At 46.1% G+C, this 17548-nt stretch overlaps 2 protein-coding genes across 2 annotated transcripts in view; both read left to right on the top strand.

Moving 5' to 3' along the window:
- Nucleotides 1–17548, top strand: part of LOC134401620 (DGAT1/2-independent enzyme synthesizing storage lipids-like) — a 66219-nt gene that overhangs the window by 36649 nt on the left and 12022 nt on the right. Inside the window, exons 2-3 of the mRNA XM_063130730.1 lie at nucleotides 6905–7259; nucleotides 15913–16077. Of these exons, the coding sequence (XP_062986800.1) occupies nucleotides 6929–7259; nucleotides 15913–16077 (496 nt within the window). The 5' untranslated portion in view covers nucleotides 6905–6928. The remainder of the gene's footprint in view (nucleotides 1–6904; nucleotides 7260–15912; nucleotides 16078–17548) is intronic.
- The window catches only part of LOC134401619 (DGAT1/2-independent enzyme synthesizing storage lipids-like), a 225776-nt gene continuing 213412 nt past the window's right edge, over nucleotides 5185–17548 (top strand). The window contains exon 1 of the mRNA XM_063130729.1: nucleotides 5185–5260. The gene's annotated coding sequence lies outside the window, so the exon portion shown is untranslated. The remainder of the gene's footprint in view (nucleotides 5261–17548) is intronic.

The following is a 17548-nucleotide window of genomic DNA, read 5'->3' as shown; positions in this document are numbered from 1 at the left end:
TTAATGTTATCTCACACCTAAAAGAATATCAATAATGAGCCCAGCAACATCCCGAGAATGTTGGAGGAGATGGTTGGGAATAGGGACATATATACATATGTGGTGGACATGCCCTAAGGCGAGTACTTTTTGGAAAAAAGTGTTCCAAGAGATTAGCACAATAACTGGACAATGGGTTCAGCCATCTTCTCACCTAGCATTGTTAAATTTATACAGAGTAGGGGTGTGCATGGACCCCCAGCTCCGCTTCTCTTCCAGATCTGCATTTTGTGGATTGGGCCGCTTCACTCCGCCCCCGCTCCGCCTATGTTCGCTCTGCTCCGCTGCGGAGCTCCGGATCTGGATCGGAGCTCCGTTTTCCCCCCCATAGGGTTGCATTGAAAGCTGAAAAAGTATACAACTTTTTTTCTGTGAAAGTTAGAAACCTCAAGTTTGGCACCATGACACCTCATGGACATATACACACGCACACCAAGTTTCAAGGGAATCCCATCATCCCCTGATTTTGGGGGAAATTTTGAAAATCGGGCACCCCATTTACACCCCTTTCGATAGCTCCGTCAATTTGCACGTTAAAAACCTCAAACTCGCCACCATAATAGCTTATCCAGGGATACAAATGCACACCAAGACTCAAGGCAGTCCCATCATCCCCTGATTTTTGGCAGGGCTCTAACCTCTAACGCACCACCCATAACCCTAAGTCACACCCCTTTTGATAGCTCCGTCAATTTGCAAGTTAGAAACTTCAAACTTGGCACCATGATAGCTTATCCATGTGTCCATATGGACGCCAAGTTTCAAGGCAATCCCATCATCCCCTGATTTTTGGGGAATTTTTGAAAATCAGGCACCCCATTCACACTCCTTTCGATAGCTCCGTCAATTTGCATGTTAGAAACCTCAAACTTGGCACAATGAAAGCTTATCCATATGTCCACATGGATGCCAAGACTGAAGGCAATCACGTCATCCCCTGATTTTTGGTGGGGCTTAACTCACCCCAAATTGTCCCATTCTACAACTACATCAATTTGCATGTTAGAAACCTCAAACTTGGCACCGTGATAGCTTATCCATGTGTTCACATGGACGCCGAGTTTCAAGGCAATCCCATCATCCCCTGATTTTTGGGGGAATTTATGAAAATCGGGCACCCCATTCACACCCCTTTCGATAGCTCAATTTGCATGTCAATTTGCATGTTAAAAACCTATCCTTTGGTCCCATGACAGCTTACCCATGTGTCCACATGGATGCCAAGTTTCAAGCCAATCCAATAATCCCCTGATGTTAGGGGAAGTTTTGAAAATCGGACACTCCAGTATCTCAGGGATTTAAAGTTGCAATGCAGACAGCTCAATGGGGCCAGTTGAAAGGAAATCCCAACATGCCATGAGATAACCCTAAATCTTCTTCCACACTTGAAAAATGGATTTTTGAACTTGATAAAGTCTAAGTGAGCGCAGGAAGGACTTCTCCCCTGAGTCAAAGCAAGACACATACACCATCCCTGCGAGGCGGGAAGGGGAGAAGGGAGGGAAGGCAGGCAGGCAGGCAGGCAGCATGCATTGTAGTGCCGCAAGGATGGCTTGAGCACTAACGCATAGCAAACCAACCCGTAAGCGGGCGCAAGGAGGAAATGAGGCAAAGATGGCTGGTTGTTTCTTTCTAAGCCAGCAGTTACGCATTGAGGGGCACAGAGGAGGACAACTGGGAGCAAGCGTGCCGGAGGGTGCTGGGCATGAACCGCAAAGCCCATCTCCCAGGCACCAGGTGGGCAGAGAGGCAGGCAGAGCAGGTGAGGAGTCAGTCCTGGCAGATGCCCCACCACAGCAGCACCCTGGGGAAGGCGGGCAGACAGGCTGCGGGCATTTCTGGGGGCACAAGGAAGTGAGGCAAGGATGGCTAGTTTCTAAGCCAGCATTGCAGTTAGTCACGCATTGCAAACACAAACCATCCCAGCGAGTCGGTCACCGAGGAGGAGGACAGGCTAGCAGAGGGGCAGGCAGAGAGACATGTCATAGATCTAGTATTGGGGAGGAGTCAGTCTCGACAGATGCCCCACCACTGTGCTGAGGACCTCGTCTAGGAGGTCTGGAAACAGGTCCATCAGCGGGCTCGTGGGCTCAAATGATAATGAAGGAGTTGGGGATACTCCTCCTCCTCCTCTAATGGCACTGCTGCCACCTGCCTCTTGCAAAGGGGCACTTTTCCCATTCCCACCCTCAAAAAGAGAACGCCAGGCACAAGTTGCAGAAGAAAGTGCGTCTGCATGCTGCTTCTCCTGCTTCTGTTGCGGAGCAGCCAGCCAAGGAGTTGCCCGTTTGATTTTCACAGGAGGAGAGGCAGCCTGCTTACTGGTGCCAGCCTGAGCCTTGCCTTGACCACTGCTTTCAGCACGCCCTGCCACAGACATGCGCCTGCTCCCTCTTCTCATGATGATATTATACTAATACTAATATGTATAAGAATATACTAATACTAATAATAATATGTATAAGAATATAAGAATACTAATAATAATATGTATAAGAATATAAGAATATGTATAAGAATATTACTATACATAGGGAAATGGGACAAGAAGTGTGTGTATGCTTTGCCCAAACAGGATTTGAAATGCTCAATCTGTGGCTGTTGCACTTCACAAACAGTGCACACAGCACACTCACACAATAACACAGTCACACACACAGTCCAAGTGACAGAGAGAAGAAATAGAGAATATATTTTTTTTGGTATTTTTTGGTATTTTTTGTATATAGAAGGAAGAAGGAAGATGAAACACAGTCAGGCTTTAAGAGAGGGGAGGGGGGGCAACCAACCAACCAACCAAACACACACTCCAAAATTTAAAAATAAAGTTTATATTAAATCAAAGTAAGGGAAAAACACAGAGCAAACTAAGCAAAAAGTCAGAAAGAAGCAAACAAACACACACACACACACCAAGCTAAATCCTTATCTATCTCCAAACACAGCAGCGGCACCTAACTAAAGTAGCTCCTCTCTCCACGAACGCCAAAACCCACAAGACGCTAAGAGCTCAAAGCTCTGAGGGTGCCTCTGCCTTAGTCCCCCCCTCGAACGCTGCGATTGGAGGATGCTTCATGAGGTGATCAATTCTCATCAGGATTGGGAGTTGTATGTGCCTGTCATCGCTTCAAAAATACCAAAAAAACGCCGTTTTGCTCGCTGTCCCTATTTGTTTACCCGATTTAAAAAAATATATAGAATGCAAACCGCACCACACAGAGAGCTGAGAGTAGGCTCAAAATGACCCCCATCCACGACTATCTAAGCACAAGAATTTTTAGAAAGATAGCATCAAAATCAACACAGTTATCCCCCTTTCTTTTCCGCAATGCAATCCTATGGGTGAAATGTTTCAAGATGGCGATCGGAGCGGACCGCGGAAACCGAAGCGCTCCGAAAATGGCCACTTCTCTTCGCCTTGCTTCTAGGGGTCCGCTGTCCGCTTCTACTCCGCCTCTGGGCAAGGCGGAGCAGGCCAATTCGCTCCTGCTTCTACGCTTCTAATTGGAGCGGAGCACATGCCTAATACAGAGGATTGGACAGTAAGTTGTTAAATAAGGAATGAATAAGCTGTCTAGGGGTGTGCACGGACCCCCCGCTCCACTTCTCTTCCAGATCTGCAATTTGCAGATCGCTCCGCTTCGCTCTGCCCCTGCTCCGCCTATGTCCGCTCCGCTCCACTGCAGAGCTCCGGATCCGGATCGGATCTCCATTTCCCCCCCATAGGCTTGCATTAAGCTAAAAAAGTATACAACTTTTTTTCTGTTCAAGTTAGAAACCTCATGTTTGGCACCATGACACCTCATGGGGGTATACACATGCACGCCAAGACTCAAGGCAATCCCATCATCCCCTGATTTTTGGGGAATTTATGAAAATCAGGCACCCCATTCACACCCCTTTCCATAGCTCCGTCAATTTGCATGTTAGAAACCTCAAACTTGCCATCATGACAGCTTATCCAGGGATACACATGCACACCAAGACTCAAGGCAGTCCCATCATCTCTTGATTTTTGGGGAATTTATGAAAATCCAACACCCCATTCACACCCCTTTAGATAGCTCCATCAATTTGCACGTTAGAAACCTCAAACTCACCACCATGACAGCTTATCCAGGGATACACATGCATGCCTAGACTCAAGGCAGTCCCATTATCCCCTAATTTTTGGGGAATTTATGAAAATTGGGCACCCCATTTGCAGACGTGGACTGTTCTCTGACATTTGGACAGATAAAAAAAAAGGGAAGTGGGCACACTCACAGATGCCATCTAGACCCACAATCATGCCAAGGTACAAGGCAATCCCATCATCCCCTGATTTTTGGCGTGGCTTAAACCTGCAGACAGCTCAACAGGCCCACTCCCCATTCATTCTCTCTTCCATCTGTTCTCCTTTATGCTGGAGTTGAGGAACCGTTGTTCTGTTCAGGAGCTGTAGGTTGGCAGTGGTCAGGGCAACAGCCAGCAGGGGCCATGGCCACTCTCTTTCTGTCACCCTGTTCTCCCTCTCTCTGTATCTGTCTGCCTGTCTGACTTCAGCGCACTTGGAAAGGGCTTTTGAAAGGAAGCTGCTGGCCACATAGGCCAATCCTTGTGCTCATGCTCTGTGATCCACCCACCACACTATCACCACAGTGCAGCTCCCTCCTGCCACCCCAAGCCTGAGGTTTCTTCCCTGCCATGAACTGTGTAAAAAGAGCTCATTGTCTTGCTGGCTGCTGCTTCTCCTTGCAGCCTGCCTCACCGTAGTCATGGGCTGTGGCCACAGCAGCACTCAGGCCTTCATGAAAGCCTCTTCCTCATCCAGGCCCCTTGCATGTGGTTCACATTGCAAAGTCAATCAGCAGCCAGAGTCAATGGTCAGAGATGGTGGGAGCTGTAGCCAAATTATCTGAAGGGCAATGGCATAGTGAAACCTGGCCTAAGTGATCCTTTCCTAGCTTGGCTCTGACTGCAAATGAAGACAACACAAGTATCATTGGTCTTTATTGAGAGCAACCTTAGGAGAGATATGGAGCTATTCTACACAAGGCATTTATTGTTCTTTAGATGGACGTCATGACCCTTCAGTTTTGCTTTTGTTTACTTTCCGTGGTTGTTGTTGTTTGAAAGTTGGGAAAAAGTGGTATTATTTCTGATGGTAAAAGAAATGCACAACTGGAAATATCCTCATGTGTATTTGCACTATTCCACTACACAACACTGCCACTGAGAGGTTATGTAGCCGAAAAGCAGGAAGAGAAATGCTCCTCACGTAGCGCTCAGATCTCAAACCTGCTGCAGTAGATTAACAGTTTCATGTTGAAAAGCCCATCGTCTATGTAAGGGAAAAGAATCAGATGGATGGTTTCCCTTGCTGCAGGACTCCTGGGGCCTTGGGTAAGGACCAGACAAGCAAGCAGGGTAGCAAGTGCAGAGTGGCTTTGTGGGGCTGGACTTGTGGACTGGATGAAGGGAGGTGTTTGGCAGTTGTGATGCACTTGGTGTCTGTGCTGTGTAGGCTTGTGGATGGGCCTCTGCCTTCAGTGCCACTACATGGTAACTCCGATCCATACTGGTTAGAAAGGAGTCTGTCAAAAAAGGGGAAGGGGAGGCAGCAAGCAGCACCTGTGATTTATTGTGTGGGTACTGGCATGGCTGGGCAGTGTATGGTTAAGGAGACCATGTGGTAGAAATGAGGCTACCTGGGTGCCTCAACCAGTGCATCAGCCTTTTCCTCTGTCATGGGAGAAGAAGGGGAGTATGCAATGGGTGCCTTGTGGCTCCTCCTATTGTCCTTTTGTGGGTTGTGTAGGTGGAGAGAACACAGGTGGCTTTGGGCTTCCATATAGCAAGACATGAGTGGGATGCATGATTAGCCAGCATCCTCAGTGCTTGGGGGTGGAGTATCTGGATGCAGGACACGGAGAGCTGTGCAATCTGTTTTTGGCCCTGAGACTGCTGAAAGGACAGACAGTGCTAGCAGATTGCAATGCCACAGCTTCAGTGTGTAGGCATCTGGGAGAGGATGGTGGTTTCAGCAGTCATCAATGGTGGCGTGTGTTTCCCCCTCTCCCACCTTTCCTGGGTTAGGTGCTGAGGGTCCCACTTCTGAGAATGGACAGTTGGTGTTTATGGCTGCAGTTCTGGTGGGATTATCCTGTAGGGATTCTAAGCAGAAAAGGTGTTAGCAGAATGTATAATCACTCACTTGTGCAGTGAAGACGGATTTTTTTTCTCCATATGGCAGTTCTGCATTTTTAACATAAAAGTGCTCCCTTCTTTTTTTCACAGGGCCCTGTCTTCAATAGGCTCCCATCAGAAAGGGTGATATTGCCTCTCACTATGTGCCCTATCATTTGATTTATGGTCAGCCTGTGTGGATTTTGTATAGTGGTGGCGGCATGTTGTGATTAGGTCCAGATTATTTATTTATTGGATTTATATCCCACCTTTATTCCTCCAAGGTGATGTACATAACCCCTCCTGCTCTCCATTTTATCCTCAATATAACAACCTTGTGAGGTACGTTGGGTTGAAAGTCTGTGACTGGCCCAAAGTCACCCAGTGAATCTTTATGGGGAAAAAGGGACAAGAAGCCAAATTGCCCAACTCCCAGCCCAACACCCCCACCACTAACACCACAGATTTACATGGCCGTTTTTCTGAATTTCCCAGTGAACTCAACCTCATGTATCTTTACATTTCATCAACCAAGACACACTTTTGCCACATATTCCTTCTTGGAAATTCCACTGGCAGACTTTTCACCACACGGGAGGTGGGGAGGCTTTGCCCCATCCAACCCATTTCAACTGGTGGGTGTTTCGGTGAGAAATGTAGTGTAAGTCTATTAATTCTGTGTTCTCTTTTTTTCCAGGGAAAAAGTGAAGAAACTCTGTTCATGGACAGAATTTTATTTTGTTTGTCTTTTATTCCAAAGATGACAACGGAAAATACCAACTATACTTTAGGACAAGAACCTCTGGCTTGGCTAACTTACATTTTGGAAGATTATCGAAACAATCTGGCATATCCATTGATAATGTCAGTGATACTGATAATATTGTATTTTCCTTTTGTAGTACAGTTTTCTATCATGTATGTTGGTAGTGCAATCTGTGCCATCAGTAAAATCTATTACAACATATCGGAAGATGTTACTAATGAAAAATGGGACAAGACAAGGCAAAAAATTGCATTTCTGTCAGATATCATAGGAAAGATTTTGCATGGTAAGCACGATTTTCTTACTTAAGATCCATGGAGCTTAATTTTAAATAGTTCTTCTGATGCAATATATCTTTTTATTTTGTTGCAATGGATCATTGAATGTGATTTGATCATGAGCTGAGGATGTTATGTAACCCAAACCATGTTGAATATTGTGGTGAAGAACTGAATTTAAGCAAGGCAAAGGGCTCCATTACACCTCCCCGCCTTCTGATTTGTCTCCGAGGTCTTTTTTTTACTCATTTCATAAGTGCTGCAAGGGTTCCCTCACACACTGCCCCTTTCATGTGGGTTTTCACTTGTTTGCTTTTCCATTCCACGCCATCCATTCTCCTTCCTCCTTCAGTTCATTGATTGTGGTACTCTGATATGTGTGGGCTCTTCCCTCCCTCGTTCTGGCTTTGTTATCTAGCGATTACTTATGGTTTCGTCTGGGATTCGTTTCTGCTTGCAATGGGGGAGGGCAGCGGTTGGAGCACTAAAAAGTCCATTCAAGCGACTAACAAGTCCCTATGATGACCATGCTGGAAGAGGTTTACTGCCCCTTTCCCTTTCGTCATCAACCCTCCATTAGCACCCCCCCCAAACAAAGGAAAAACGAGAGGGGAAAATAATCCAGACTTTCCCCACACCAAAATAAAAAGAAACAAGGGGGTAGGAAGGGGCAAGATGAGTGCAGGACAGGAACAACGTCATGTGAGTACCATGCTGCAAATCCACATACCAGGAATGGGGAGTGTGCGATAAATTGCTGGTGTGATGAAGCTCAAACACTGCGCATTCTCTCTTCAACACAACTATCAGCCATGTTAGGTGGGGAGCCAAATAGTTACAAAAGTTATAAAGATTACAGGGAAACATACAAGAAAGCTTTCTGAATTGTGGATTCACAATACATCTTCGCCGAGGTGCAAAATTTGCATGGCACCTAACTCAGTTGTACCTTTCAATTTTTCCTAGTATTAAGTGCTGTAAAAGGTCATCAGATTTTCTTTTCATACTGCAGGAAAAAATATATTTGCATAGCACCCTTGAGTCATTGAAAAAGGTATATGGACAATTTTTCTAAGTTAGGAGAGAGAATGTTGACTCACAGATGCCTGTGCTTCAGGTAAAAATTTTCAGCAGTCAGAAGTTGATATGTATCTGCAAAGGCCACTTGTTCCAGTAGTGTTTCTGAAAAATATTTAGGTTGCTCTATTTTTCTATGACCTTTTTGGCCACAGAAAACTCTTCTTTAGTCAGGACTGAGATCCCTAGACAACCAAGTGGATCAAATTTCAATTCATCTACAGACACCCCTGCATGGATTCTTTCATTATTTTCATACAATATCATATTCATTTCATCAAGTACAACATCAGTCATAGGCGTGCAAAGCACTTTTCATTAGGGTGTGTACCCAGGGATATTTTTTTTTTAAAGAGGAACATTGATAAAGACATTGAATATCTGTACTCCCCCCCCCCAAGATCTTAATGATATAGGGCAGGATACAAATGTTTTAAATAAATAAATAAATAAAGGCCATTATTTTTATTCATTTATTTTTTAAACACTGTAGAAACTGATACCCTACTCTGCATTCAGCTTGCCTGATCGTGTGGGCTATTGCAGGTGTGTGTGTGTGTGGGGAATGAGGAGATGTTCCACAAGCCCCAGCATTGGTGGGGATTTATGGTGACACAGGCTATTTCTGTCCTGTTTGATGGGGCATCAGTGCCCTAACAGAGTCCAAAATGTCATCAAGTCAATCCGAGGGTCAGGAGCCATAAGGTCATGTAGCCAAATGCCAAGCTGGTTTGGGTTGTCCAAGGGAGTCATCCAGGAGAATGCCAGGGGTCCAGAAGTCCAAGTCTTGCCAAGAAGAATGCCAGAAAGCCGAAGAGCGAAATGGTTCATCTTCAGCAATGTGAGACTGGCTTGAGGCTTTTTTTATGGCCAGCTGTTAATAAAGCTCAGCTGCCTCATTAAACCATGTGAGGTATTTAACTGCAGCTTCCGGAGAGCTCCAGTTCTTCCCTGCTTCTGTTCCAGTCTCTTACTCCTCTGTCACTGTACTGGATTTATGATCTCCAGCTTGGACTCTGGCAGTTGTGGCATTCCAGGAATGTGGCCGGAGGTCTCCGGCTGCTCTTCCTGCAAGCCAGCCGCTGGATCTTCTAGCTCTCTCCCTGGTTCCAGCTGCAGCACAGCTAACTGGCCCTCACCCTCTTCCTCTGAAGAGAAATCTTCCCAAGGGTGAGGCGTAACAATTTCATTCCTGTTGCTGGGAGCAATGATGCTCTCTCAGAGATAGTGGTTCTTCGGCACAGTGGTGGAACAGCTGGAGGTCTGTTCCTGCTGTATCTGGACCCTCCTTTGGATCTTTACTCATTGCCCCCCTCAATTCAGCATTTATTGTTTGAGAAAATAGGGTGTGCCTGGGCATACCTGGCACACCCCTTGCAGCAATGACATCAAAATACATTCTTATCAATTGTTCAGTTTGTCTCACTTTTTCACTAGAAGTTTACAAACATAATACTGTTTTGGGGTTGCACTTTGCTTCTTTTGGGTTGAGTTTCCTCTTCATTGTAGATCACTGGCAGTTTTCCAGCTTCTTGACAGACTTTATGGGAAGCATAATTGTTTTGAAGGTGTTGGATTGTTTGTACTACTGAACTGAGGGCTGTGTAGTGTGCACAACATTGGTGTTATTCCCATAGGACTCTGTGTCCATCTGCTCCCATCATACACTGCTCTCTAATAATCTGTGGTCATAGCAGGTGCTTTAGAAAAATAAAAGGGAAATTTGGGTAGCTATTTTTCCAGATCATTTTATGTTATCTCTTCACTATGCCCCTGAACCACTTGACTCTAATCTATTCACTATCATCATGGTTTCAGAAGGAACAAACTGTTCTTTTCTGCCATTGTTCTGTTTGAATTGCAGCTTCTGCTCCTCCCCCCCTCCTTTTCAGGTACTTCAAGCCTCCAGTTTGCTGCAGTTTGCAGTTTGCAACTTGAAGAGGAGAAGCAACTTAGCTCTCTGAGAAGCCATTGAGCAACATTGACTAACTGCCATTGTTCTGTTTGAATTGCAGCTTCTGCTCCTCCCCCCTCCTTTTCAGGTACTTCAAGCCTCCAGTTTGCTGGAGGCGCGAGCCGAAGGGCGAGAGCACAAGGGCTCTCGGCCTGTGGCTCTCAGCCGTGGGGCGAAGCCGGTCAAGCGGATCCTCTACTCTGGAGGAAAAACCCCAGCCACGGTCCGGTCGCTGCCTCTTTCTGATTCAGGTCACGATCTTCTCATTGTCTCCTCTCAGTTCTTTTCTCCTCATATCTGTTCCTTATGGCTCGTTCCAATCTCGTCTCTCCTAACTTAGTTCCTATCCGGTGTCTCCCCTCTTCTCAGCTGCCTTTTTCGTGTTCCTTATGGAACTGTCGCTCTCTTGCTTCTAAGGCCCCTGTCATCCAGGACTTGTTTATCTCTAGGTCTCTCCACCTCCTTGCTCTTACTGAAACCTGGCTTCCTGCCCATGATACTGCCATCTCTGCTGCCCTCTCTCTTGGAGGACTCTCTTTCTCTCACACTAGTCGCCCAGAGGGTCGGGGTGGTGGTGTGGGTCTTTTATTATCTAGTTTGTGCCAGTTCCAGCCTCTTTCCATTCCACCTTCACATTGCTTCTCCTCTTTTGAGGTACATGTGGTGAGGCTCTTCGCTCCACTGCGACTGCGGATTGCAGTTCTGTACCGCCCCCCAGGCTCGTCCTCAAAATTTATCTCTGATTTTGATTCGTGGCTGTCCTTTTTCCTCTCTGACAACTGTCCTACTCTTATCCTGGGTGATTTCAACATTCATGTGGATGACCCTCAAGATGCTGCAGCTCTACGATTTCGCTCATTATCTTCCTCTTATGATCTTAAGCTTTGGTCTGATGCACCCACACATTCCCTTGGACACTCTCTGGATCTTGTTCTCACTCGGAATTGCTCTGTGTTGGACTTTTCTACTGCTCACTTTCCGCTGTCAGATCATCACCTAGTTTCTTTCAATATTACTCATAATCCTCCTCCTTCACGTCCCGCTTCTCGCTCTTGTCGTGACTTGCAATCTATCAATTACGAGGCTTTTTCCCAGTCCCTAGCCTCCTCCCTTCCTTCTGTCTGTTCGGCTGTCTCCTTGGACTCAGCTGTCTCCTTCTTTAATTCCTCCTTATCTTCAACTCTTGATAATCTTGCTCCATCTACAACTCGGATAGTTCGCCCTTCTCAACCCCAACCGTGGCTCACCTCTTCCCTCCGCTACCTTCGCTCTTGTTCCCGGGCAGCTGAACGCCTTTGGCGTAAGACCAGGGACCGGGCAGACTTTGTCCATTACAAATTTGTACTTTTCTCTTTCTCTTCTGCCATCTCACTGGCCAAACAGCAGTACTACTCAACGCTGATCCAGTCAAATGCTAGGCATCCTCAGCGGCTCTTTGCATCCTTCAATTCTCTTCTGAAGCCTAATCCGCCATCTCTCCCCGCCTCTCTGTCTGCTAACAACTTTGCCTCTTTTTTCAATGCTAAAATCCAAACTATCCGCTCTGATCTGGCCAGCTCTGCTCCTCTTCCAGTTCCTGTTCCTCATCTGTCAGCTCCTCCTGCAAATTTCTCTGCGTTTCCTTCGGTCTCTGCGGATGAACTGTCTACAATACTGCGCTCTTCGAAGCCTTCCACTTGTTCTCGTGATCCGATTCCTTCTCGCGTCTTTATTAATCTTATTCCTGCTATCCTCCCTTCCTTGCTACATATTATTAATCTTTCTCTGTCCTCTGGTTCATTTCCTTCTGCTTTTAAACATGCTACAGTCTCTCCCATTCTCAAGAAACCTACTCTTGATAGGCTATCTCTGTCTAACTACCGACCTGTCTCTTTGTTGCCGTTTGTTTCAAAGATCCTGGAGCGTGCGGTCTACTCTCGCTGTCTTGACTTTCTTTCTAGTAACTCTGCTTTGGATCCATTTCAATCTGGATTCCGTCCTCTGCATTCCACCGAAACAGCCCTTACTAAGATCACCAATGATCTCCTTACTGCCAAGTCTAAAGGCCATTATTCCGTTCTTATTCTCCTTGATCTAACTGCAGCCTTTGACACGGTTGATCATGATCTTCTCTTAGATTCCCTTCATGACCTTGGATTTTGTGGCTCTGTCTATAACTGGTTTGCCTCCTATCTAGCGGGTCGCTCTTTCAGCGTGTTGACTAATGGCAGCTCGTCTTCCTCCTTTCCCCTTTCAGTAGGGGTTCCGCAAGGCTCGGTGCTTGGCCCGTTGTTGTTTTCCTTATACATGTTGCCCTTGGGCAAGCTTATTCAATCTCATGGTCTCCAATATCATCTGTACGCCGATGATACACAACTATATCTGTCATCTCCGGAACTTTCTCCTGATGTTCACGATCGTATCTCGGCATGTCTTTCAGATATCTCAGCTTGGCTGCTTCATCGTCGCTTGAAGCTTAACATGGCAAAGACTGAATTGCTTGTTTTTCCTCCTAAACCTTCTCCTCATCTCTCATTCTCTCTTACTGTCAATGATGTTACGCTTACTCCGGTCAAGGAAGCTCGTAGCCTTGGCTTTATCTTCGACTCCTCGCTCTCCTTTATTCCTCATATTGAGGCAGTAGCTAAATCTTGTCGATTTTTACTGCATAATATTGCCAGGATTCGATCATTTTTGTCTGTCTCTTCTGCCAAGACGCTTGTTCATGCACTGGTTATTTCACGGTTGGACTACTGCAACCTTCTTCTCTCTGGCCTTCCTTCTTCTCACATCAGCCCGTTGGTTTCTGTTCACCACTCTGCCGCAAAGATCATCTTCTTAGCACGCCGCTCCGACCATGTTACTCCGCTTCTGAAATCTCTTCATTGGCTTCCAATTCACTTCAGAATCCAATATAAACTTCTCCTGTTAACCTTCAAAGCTTTTCACGGTCTAGCTCCTTCCTATCTCTCCTCTCTCATCTCACACTATTGCCCCGCTCGTGCTCTTCGCTCCTCTGATGCCATGTTTCTCGCCTGCCCAAGGGCCTCTACTTCCCTTGCTCGGCTTCGTCCATTTTCGTCTGCTGCCCCTTACGCCTGGAACGCTCTTCCAGAACATTTGAGAACTACAAGTTCAACCACAGCTTTTAAAGCTCAACTAAAAACTTTTCTTTTTCCTAAAGCTTTTAAAACTTGATGTTGTGCAGACTTCTACTGTTACTTTCTACTGTTAGTTTTTCCCTACCCTGTGCCTGCTTACCCTTCCCTGTACCTGTTGGCATTCTCTTCCCCTCCTTATTGTTTTACTATGATTTTATTAGATTGTAAGCCTATGCGGCAGAGTCTTGCTATTTACTGTTTTACTCTGTACAGCACCATGTACATTGATGGTGCTATATAAATAAATAATAATAATAATAATAATAATCTTATTGCAGACCAAAAAAAAAAAGTTTCTTTATTGCTGACTGGGTAGAGAACATGACTGACACTGAAAAGCAGAATAAAGGAAAGCCAATGAGGTGAAATCTAACTCTAGGCCATAATATAAATGACTAATATTTAATTGTTCAACAGTGTTGCTACGCTGGTGGTTTGTTTTCAGGGTCACTTAAGTTATCCATAGGTGTATTCAAGAAAGAACAAACTTTGGCGCAGGAAAAACCCATGAGCATATGGACATTTGCAGTCCCTCTGCACTTTTGGAAGGAGCACCAGCACCAGCACCATAATTGTTTAAATGGAGCTGCCACGTACACGTTGCAGTCATTGACATGTCACCAATAAAAATGACAGGAAATAAAAACACTCTGAAGTGGGGCACTGTGCCCCCAAGCCCCATCTGGGCTGTCACTGGATCCAGTAGAAATGTATCAGTTCACAATAACTCACCAAACAGCTACATGGCACAGCAGTGGGAGCCCAATTCTGAAAGGAAACAGGGTGTATGAGGATAGCAACTTGGTGTGCCATTTCCCAGCAGAATCTGGCTCCTGACACTCTGCCAAACTGCTGTCTGGTGAGCTATTTCCCAGAAGGATTGCTGGGTGCATGAGAGCGGCCTAAAGCTTCTACCCAATGACCCTAACCAAGTTTAATAACCAAGTTTGCTAATATTGGCACCATGACAGCTGATCCATGTATACACATGCATGCCAAGCTTCAAGCAAATCCAAGCATCCCCTGATTTTGGGGGGATTTTTGAAAATCGGACACCCCAGTATCTCAGGGATTTTTAAAGCTGCAGACAGCTCAATGGGCTTTCTTTATTTATGGCCATTTCAAAGGAAATCCCAACATGCCATGAATTGGGGAGTAGATAAACCTAAATATGAATCTTCTTCCACACTTGAAAAAATTATTTGGAACGTCAAAAAGTCTAAGTGAGCGCAGGAAGGACTTATCCCCTGAGTCAAAGCAAGGTCTGCCCCCACTCACTCGCCCGACCGTCACCCGCTCACTCGCCCGTCCGCTCCCCGCTCGCCATGTTCGATGCCCCCTCCACCCCCCTGTCCATGATCTCCCCACCCTGGCCCTGTTCTTCTTCCCCCCCATCCCCGATCTGCTTGCCCTGGTCCCATTCTTTCCCCCCTCATCCGCCATATCTGATGCCCCACTCGCCCGCCCACTCGCCATGCCTGCCTGATCATCCACCCATCCAATCACCTGCTCGCCATGGCCGATGCCCCCTCCACCCCCCATCTATGATCTCCCCATCCTGGCTCCGTTCTTCCCCCCCCCATCTCTCCCGCCGGGTCCGCTCTTTCCCCCCTGGCCCCCATCTCCCCTCTGTGATTTTACCCCCCCGGACCCGATGGGCACAGCACTCCTATGGAGCGCTGTGCCCAGTGTGCGGCTTCTCCCGGCTACTCATGAGTAAGCGAGCAGCTGGGAAAAGCCGCGGAACCAGCTACACCTTCCGCAGCCCCGGGCTCAGCCCAGGGCTGCGGAAAAACTGGGCCAAAAGTGGATCTGGTTATCCCGGGTCAAGGGAAGGTTTAGCCCAGCCTGACCCTGGGATCCCCTGTGCGTCATCTGCACGCACAGTAGGGAGCCCGGGCCTCGCACCGGGCTAAACCCTCGTCTAGCAATGGCCTCAATTTGTCCACTAATTCCTTTTTAGCCTTCAACATTTCTACTACATGCTCCTTCTCCTCCTATCAGTAATGCATTAAAAACATGGGAAGGATCTACACTACTGCTTTGTAACGGTTTATAATGGTTTTGTCAACTGTTCGGGCCCAGGACAAATTACATATACCATTTTCAAACCATTTTCAAACCATATCCTGTTTGGTGTAGATCTGGCCCAGGCCATATACAAACTGTTTATTTACTTTAATTCTCAGTATTTTCACAAGTCATTCTTGCTTGTTCTGTCCTTAATCATGCCATGAGATATTATTTCACCACTGTCATTTTTCAGTGAAGTAATTATAAATTGAGATATCACAATTGTCTTCAAAACTTAAATTTAGCTTAAAAACAGAACTTTTGATCCTTTAATATTTTAAACTTCATATTAAAAGTATCATATTTTGCTATTCGACCTTCCTTAGACTATCCTCTTTGCTTCCAGTAAGGATATAGATATTTATGTCATCTGCAAGTACATGAAACAATGCTGAAGTCCTGTTGTATCATTTACAGGTTATGAGATTTGCGGAATAGAAAATCTTCCCAAAGGACCAGCGCTTCTTGTTTATTACCATGGATCCACACCGTGTGATTATTACCTTTTTGGAGCGAGGATCTATAGAGTCACAGGAAGGTTACCTTATTCTGTGATAGACCGTTTCCTGTCCTTTATACCAGGTAAAGACAAATCCTGGAACTTTAGATTACATTGAAAAACTGTGCTAGAAGGAACTGCAGATGTGATAGTGGTGAGGTATTGCTTCTTAGATACAATTATTGCCAAATTATAGATTTAAAAAACGAGGTCTTGCACTTGATCAAATTCATGCAGAGTTTTCTGCCCTGTGTTCAAGCCATCTCTCTAGCCACTTCAATGTCTCCATATTTCTCTGGTAAACCAAGGAGCATGGTAGGTTCTATTCAGAGGGGAGAAATCACTTGAGATTCAATTCTGTTGGCCAGCCATGCCAGCAGAAAGAGGCTGTCAAGAATCCTTTGGATTCCATCAGTGTCTCAGGGAAATAATTCTGATATGTCTGCTACCCTGTGGAGGGAAAAGTCTTCTGCAAGCCTTAATCTAAACAGGCCCTCGTCTTCACGACATCAGGAATGCAGCAAGGGGTGCTGCACCACTGCACTGACACGCCTTCCCACCATCTACATCAGAAGGAGCATAGTTGTGGGCTTTTTGGGTGCCACTGCTGCACTCCGCCCACCCGGGCACACATGTGGCAGGTCCAGGGTGCCTGGGTGCATCTGCGCCCCCTCTTCTAAGGTTAGTGTTTTTTAAAAATAAAGAATTGTACTGAGTTGTTTTTTTTAAAAAAAGCTGTAAATGTGAAGGATTTCAGTTACAGCTAAATGGGAGGGGGAAACAAGGAGGGAGGAACAGGGTGCTCCCTTCTTAGCAGAATATCCACCCCCCCTTTCATTTTTTTTCCTTAACAAGGGTCCGCAGAGGCATGGAGCCTCACTTCAGGCTAAAGAAGTTGGGGTAAGTGCCCAACTTCTTTAGAGAGAAGCTTTGGGGCTTTGCCCCTGGATCACTTCGGAGTGGAGGCTGCGTCATGTAGATCATCTGCCACCACTCTGAAAAGTGGTGCAGGGAAAAGCGCCCATCTAGACAAGCCCCAGGAAGTGACATTGAAGTCACCCAGGACTAAAAACCCAGAAGTCCTCAACACCAAATCTGAGAGCAGCTCTGTGAGCTCAGACAGTGAAACTGAAGGGCAGCAGCAGAATCCCTAATCCTGGAGTGTCCAAATGGAGCTTGTAGGCACCAATTTGCCATGCATTCCTCGCTTGGTACCTGCCACACTTTAAGATTTATTTATTTTTAATGAAACCAGAAGGCTGGCATGCTCAAAGTAAGGCTCCCCTCCAATATCTTTATTTGTGTTGAAAAGAGCTGTTTGGGGTTTTGGAGCACAGACCACACCTCTGCCTTGTAATTAAATTATTGGGCAAGTTACTTTTTTTATTCTTCCAGTTAAACATCTGGAAAATGGGTGTTTTGTGGCTGGCCAAACCACCATGGCAACCATTTTGTGACTGGGCAACCACGTCCACCTCATAGCGGCCATTTTTGTGAGAGCACCCATGACACACTCTCAAAATTCCCAAAGTGACTAAAAAATGGCCTGACTCT

Source organism: Elgaria multicarinata, chromosome 7 (assembly GCF_023053635.1).
Source record: "Elgaria multicarinata webbii isolate HBS135686 ecotype San Diego chromosome 7, rElgMul1.1.pri, whole genome shotgun sequence".
Classification (NCBI taxonomy): Eukaryota; Metazoa; Chordata; class Lepidosauria; order Squamata; family Anguidae; genus Elgaria; species Elgaria multicarinata.
This window is presented reverse-complemented; position numbering and strand designations above follow the sequence as displayed.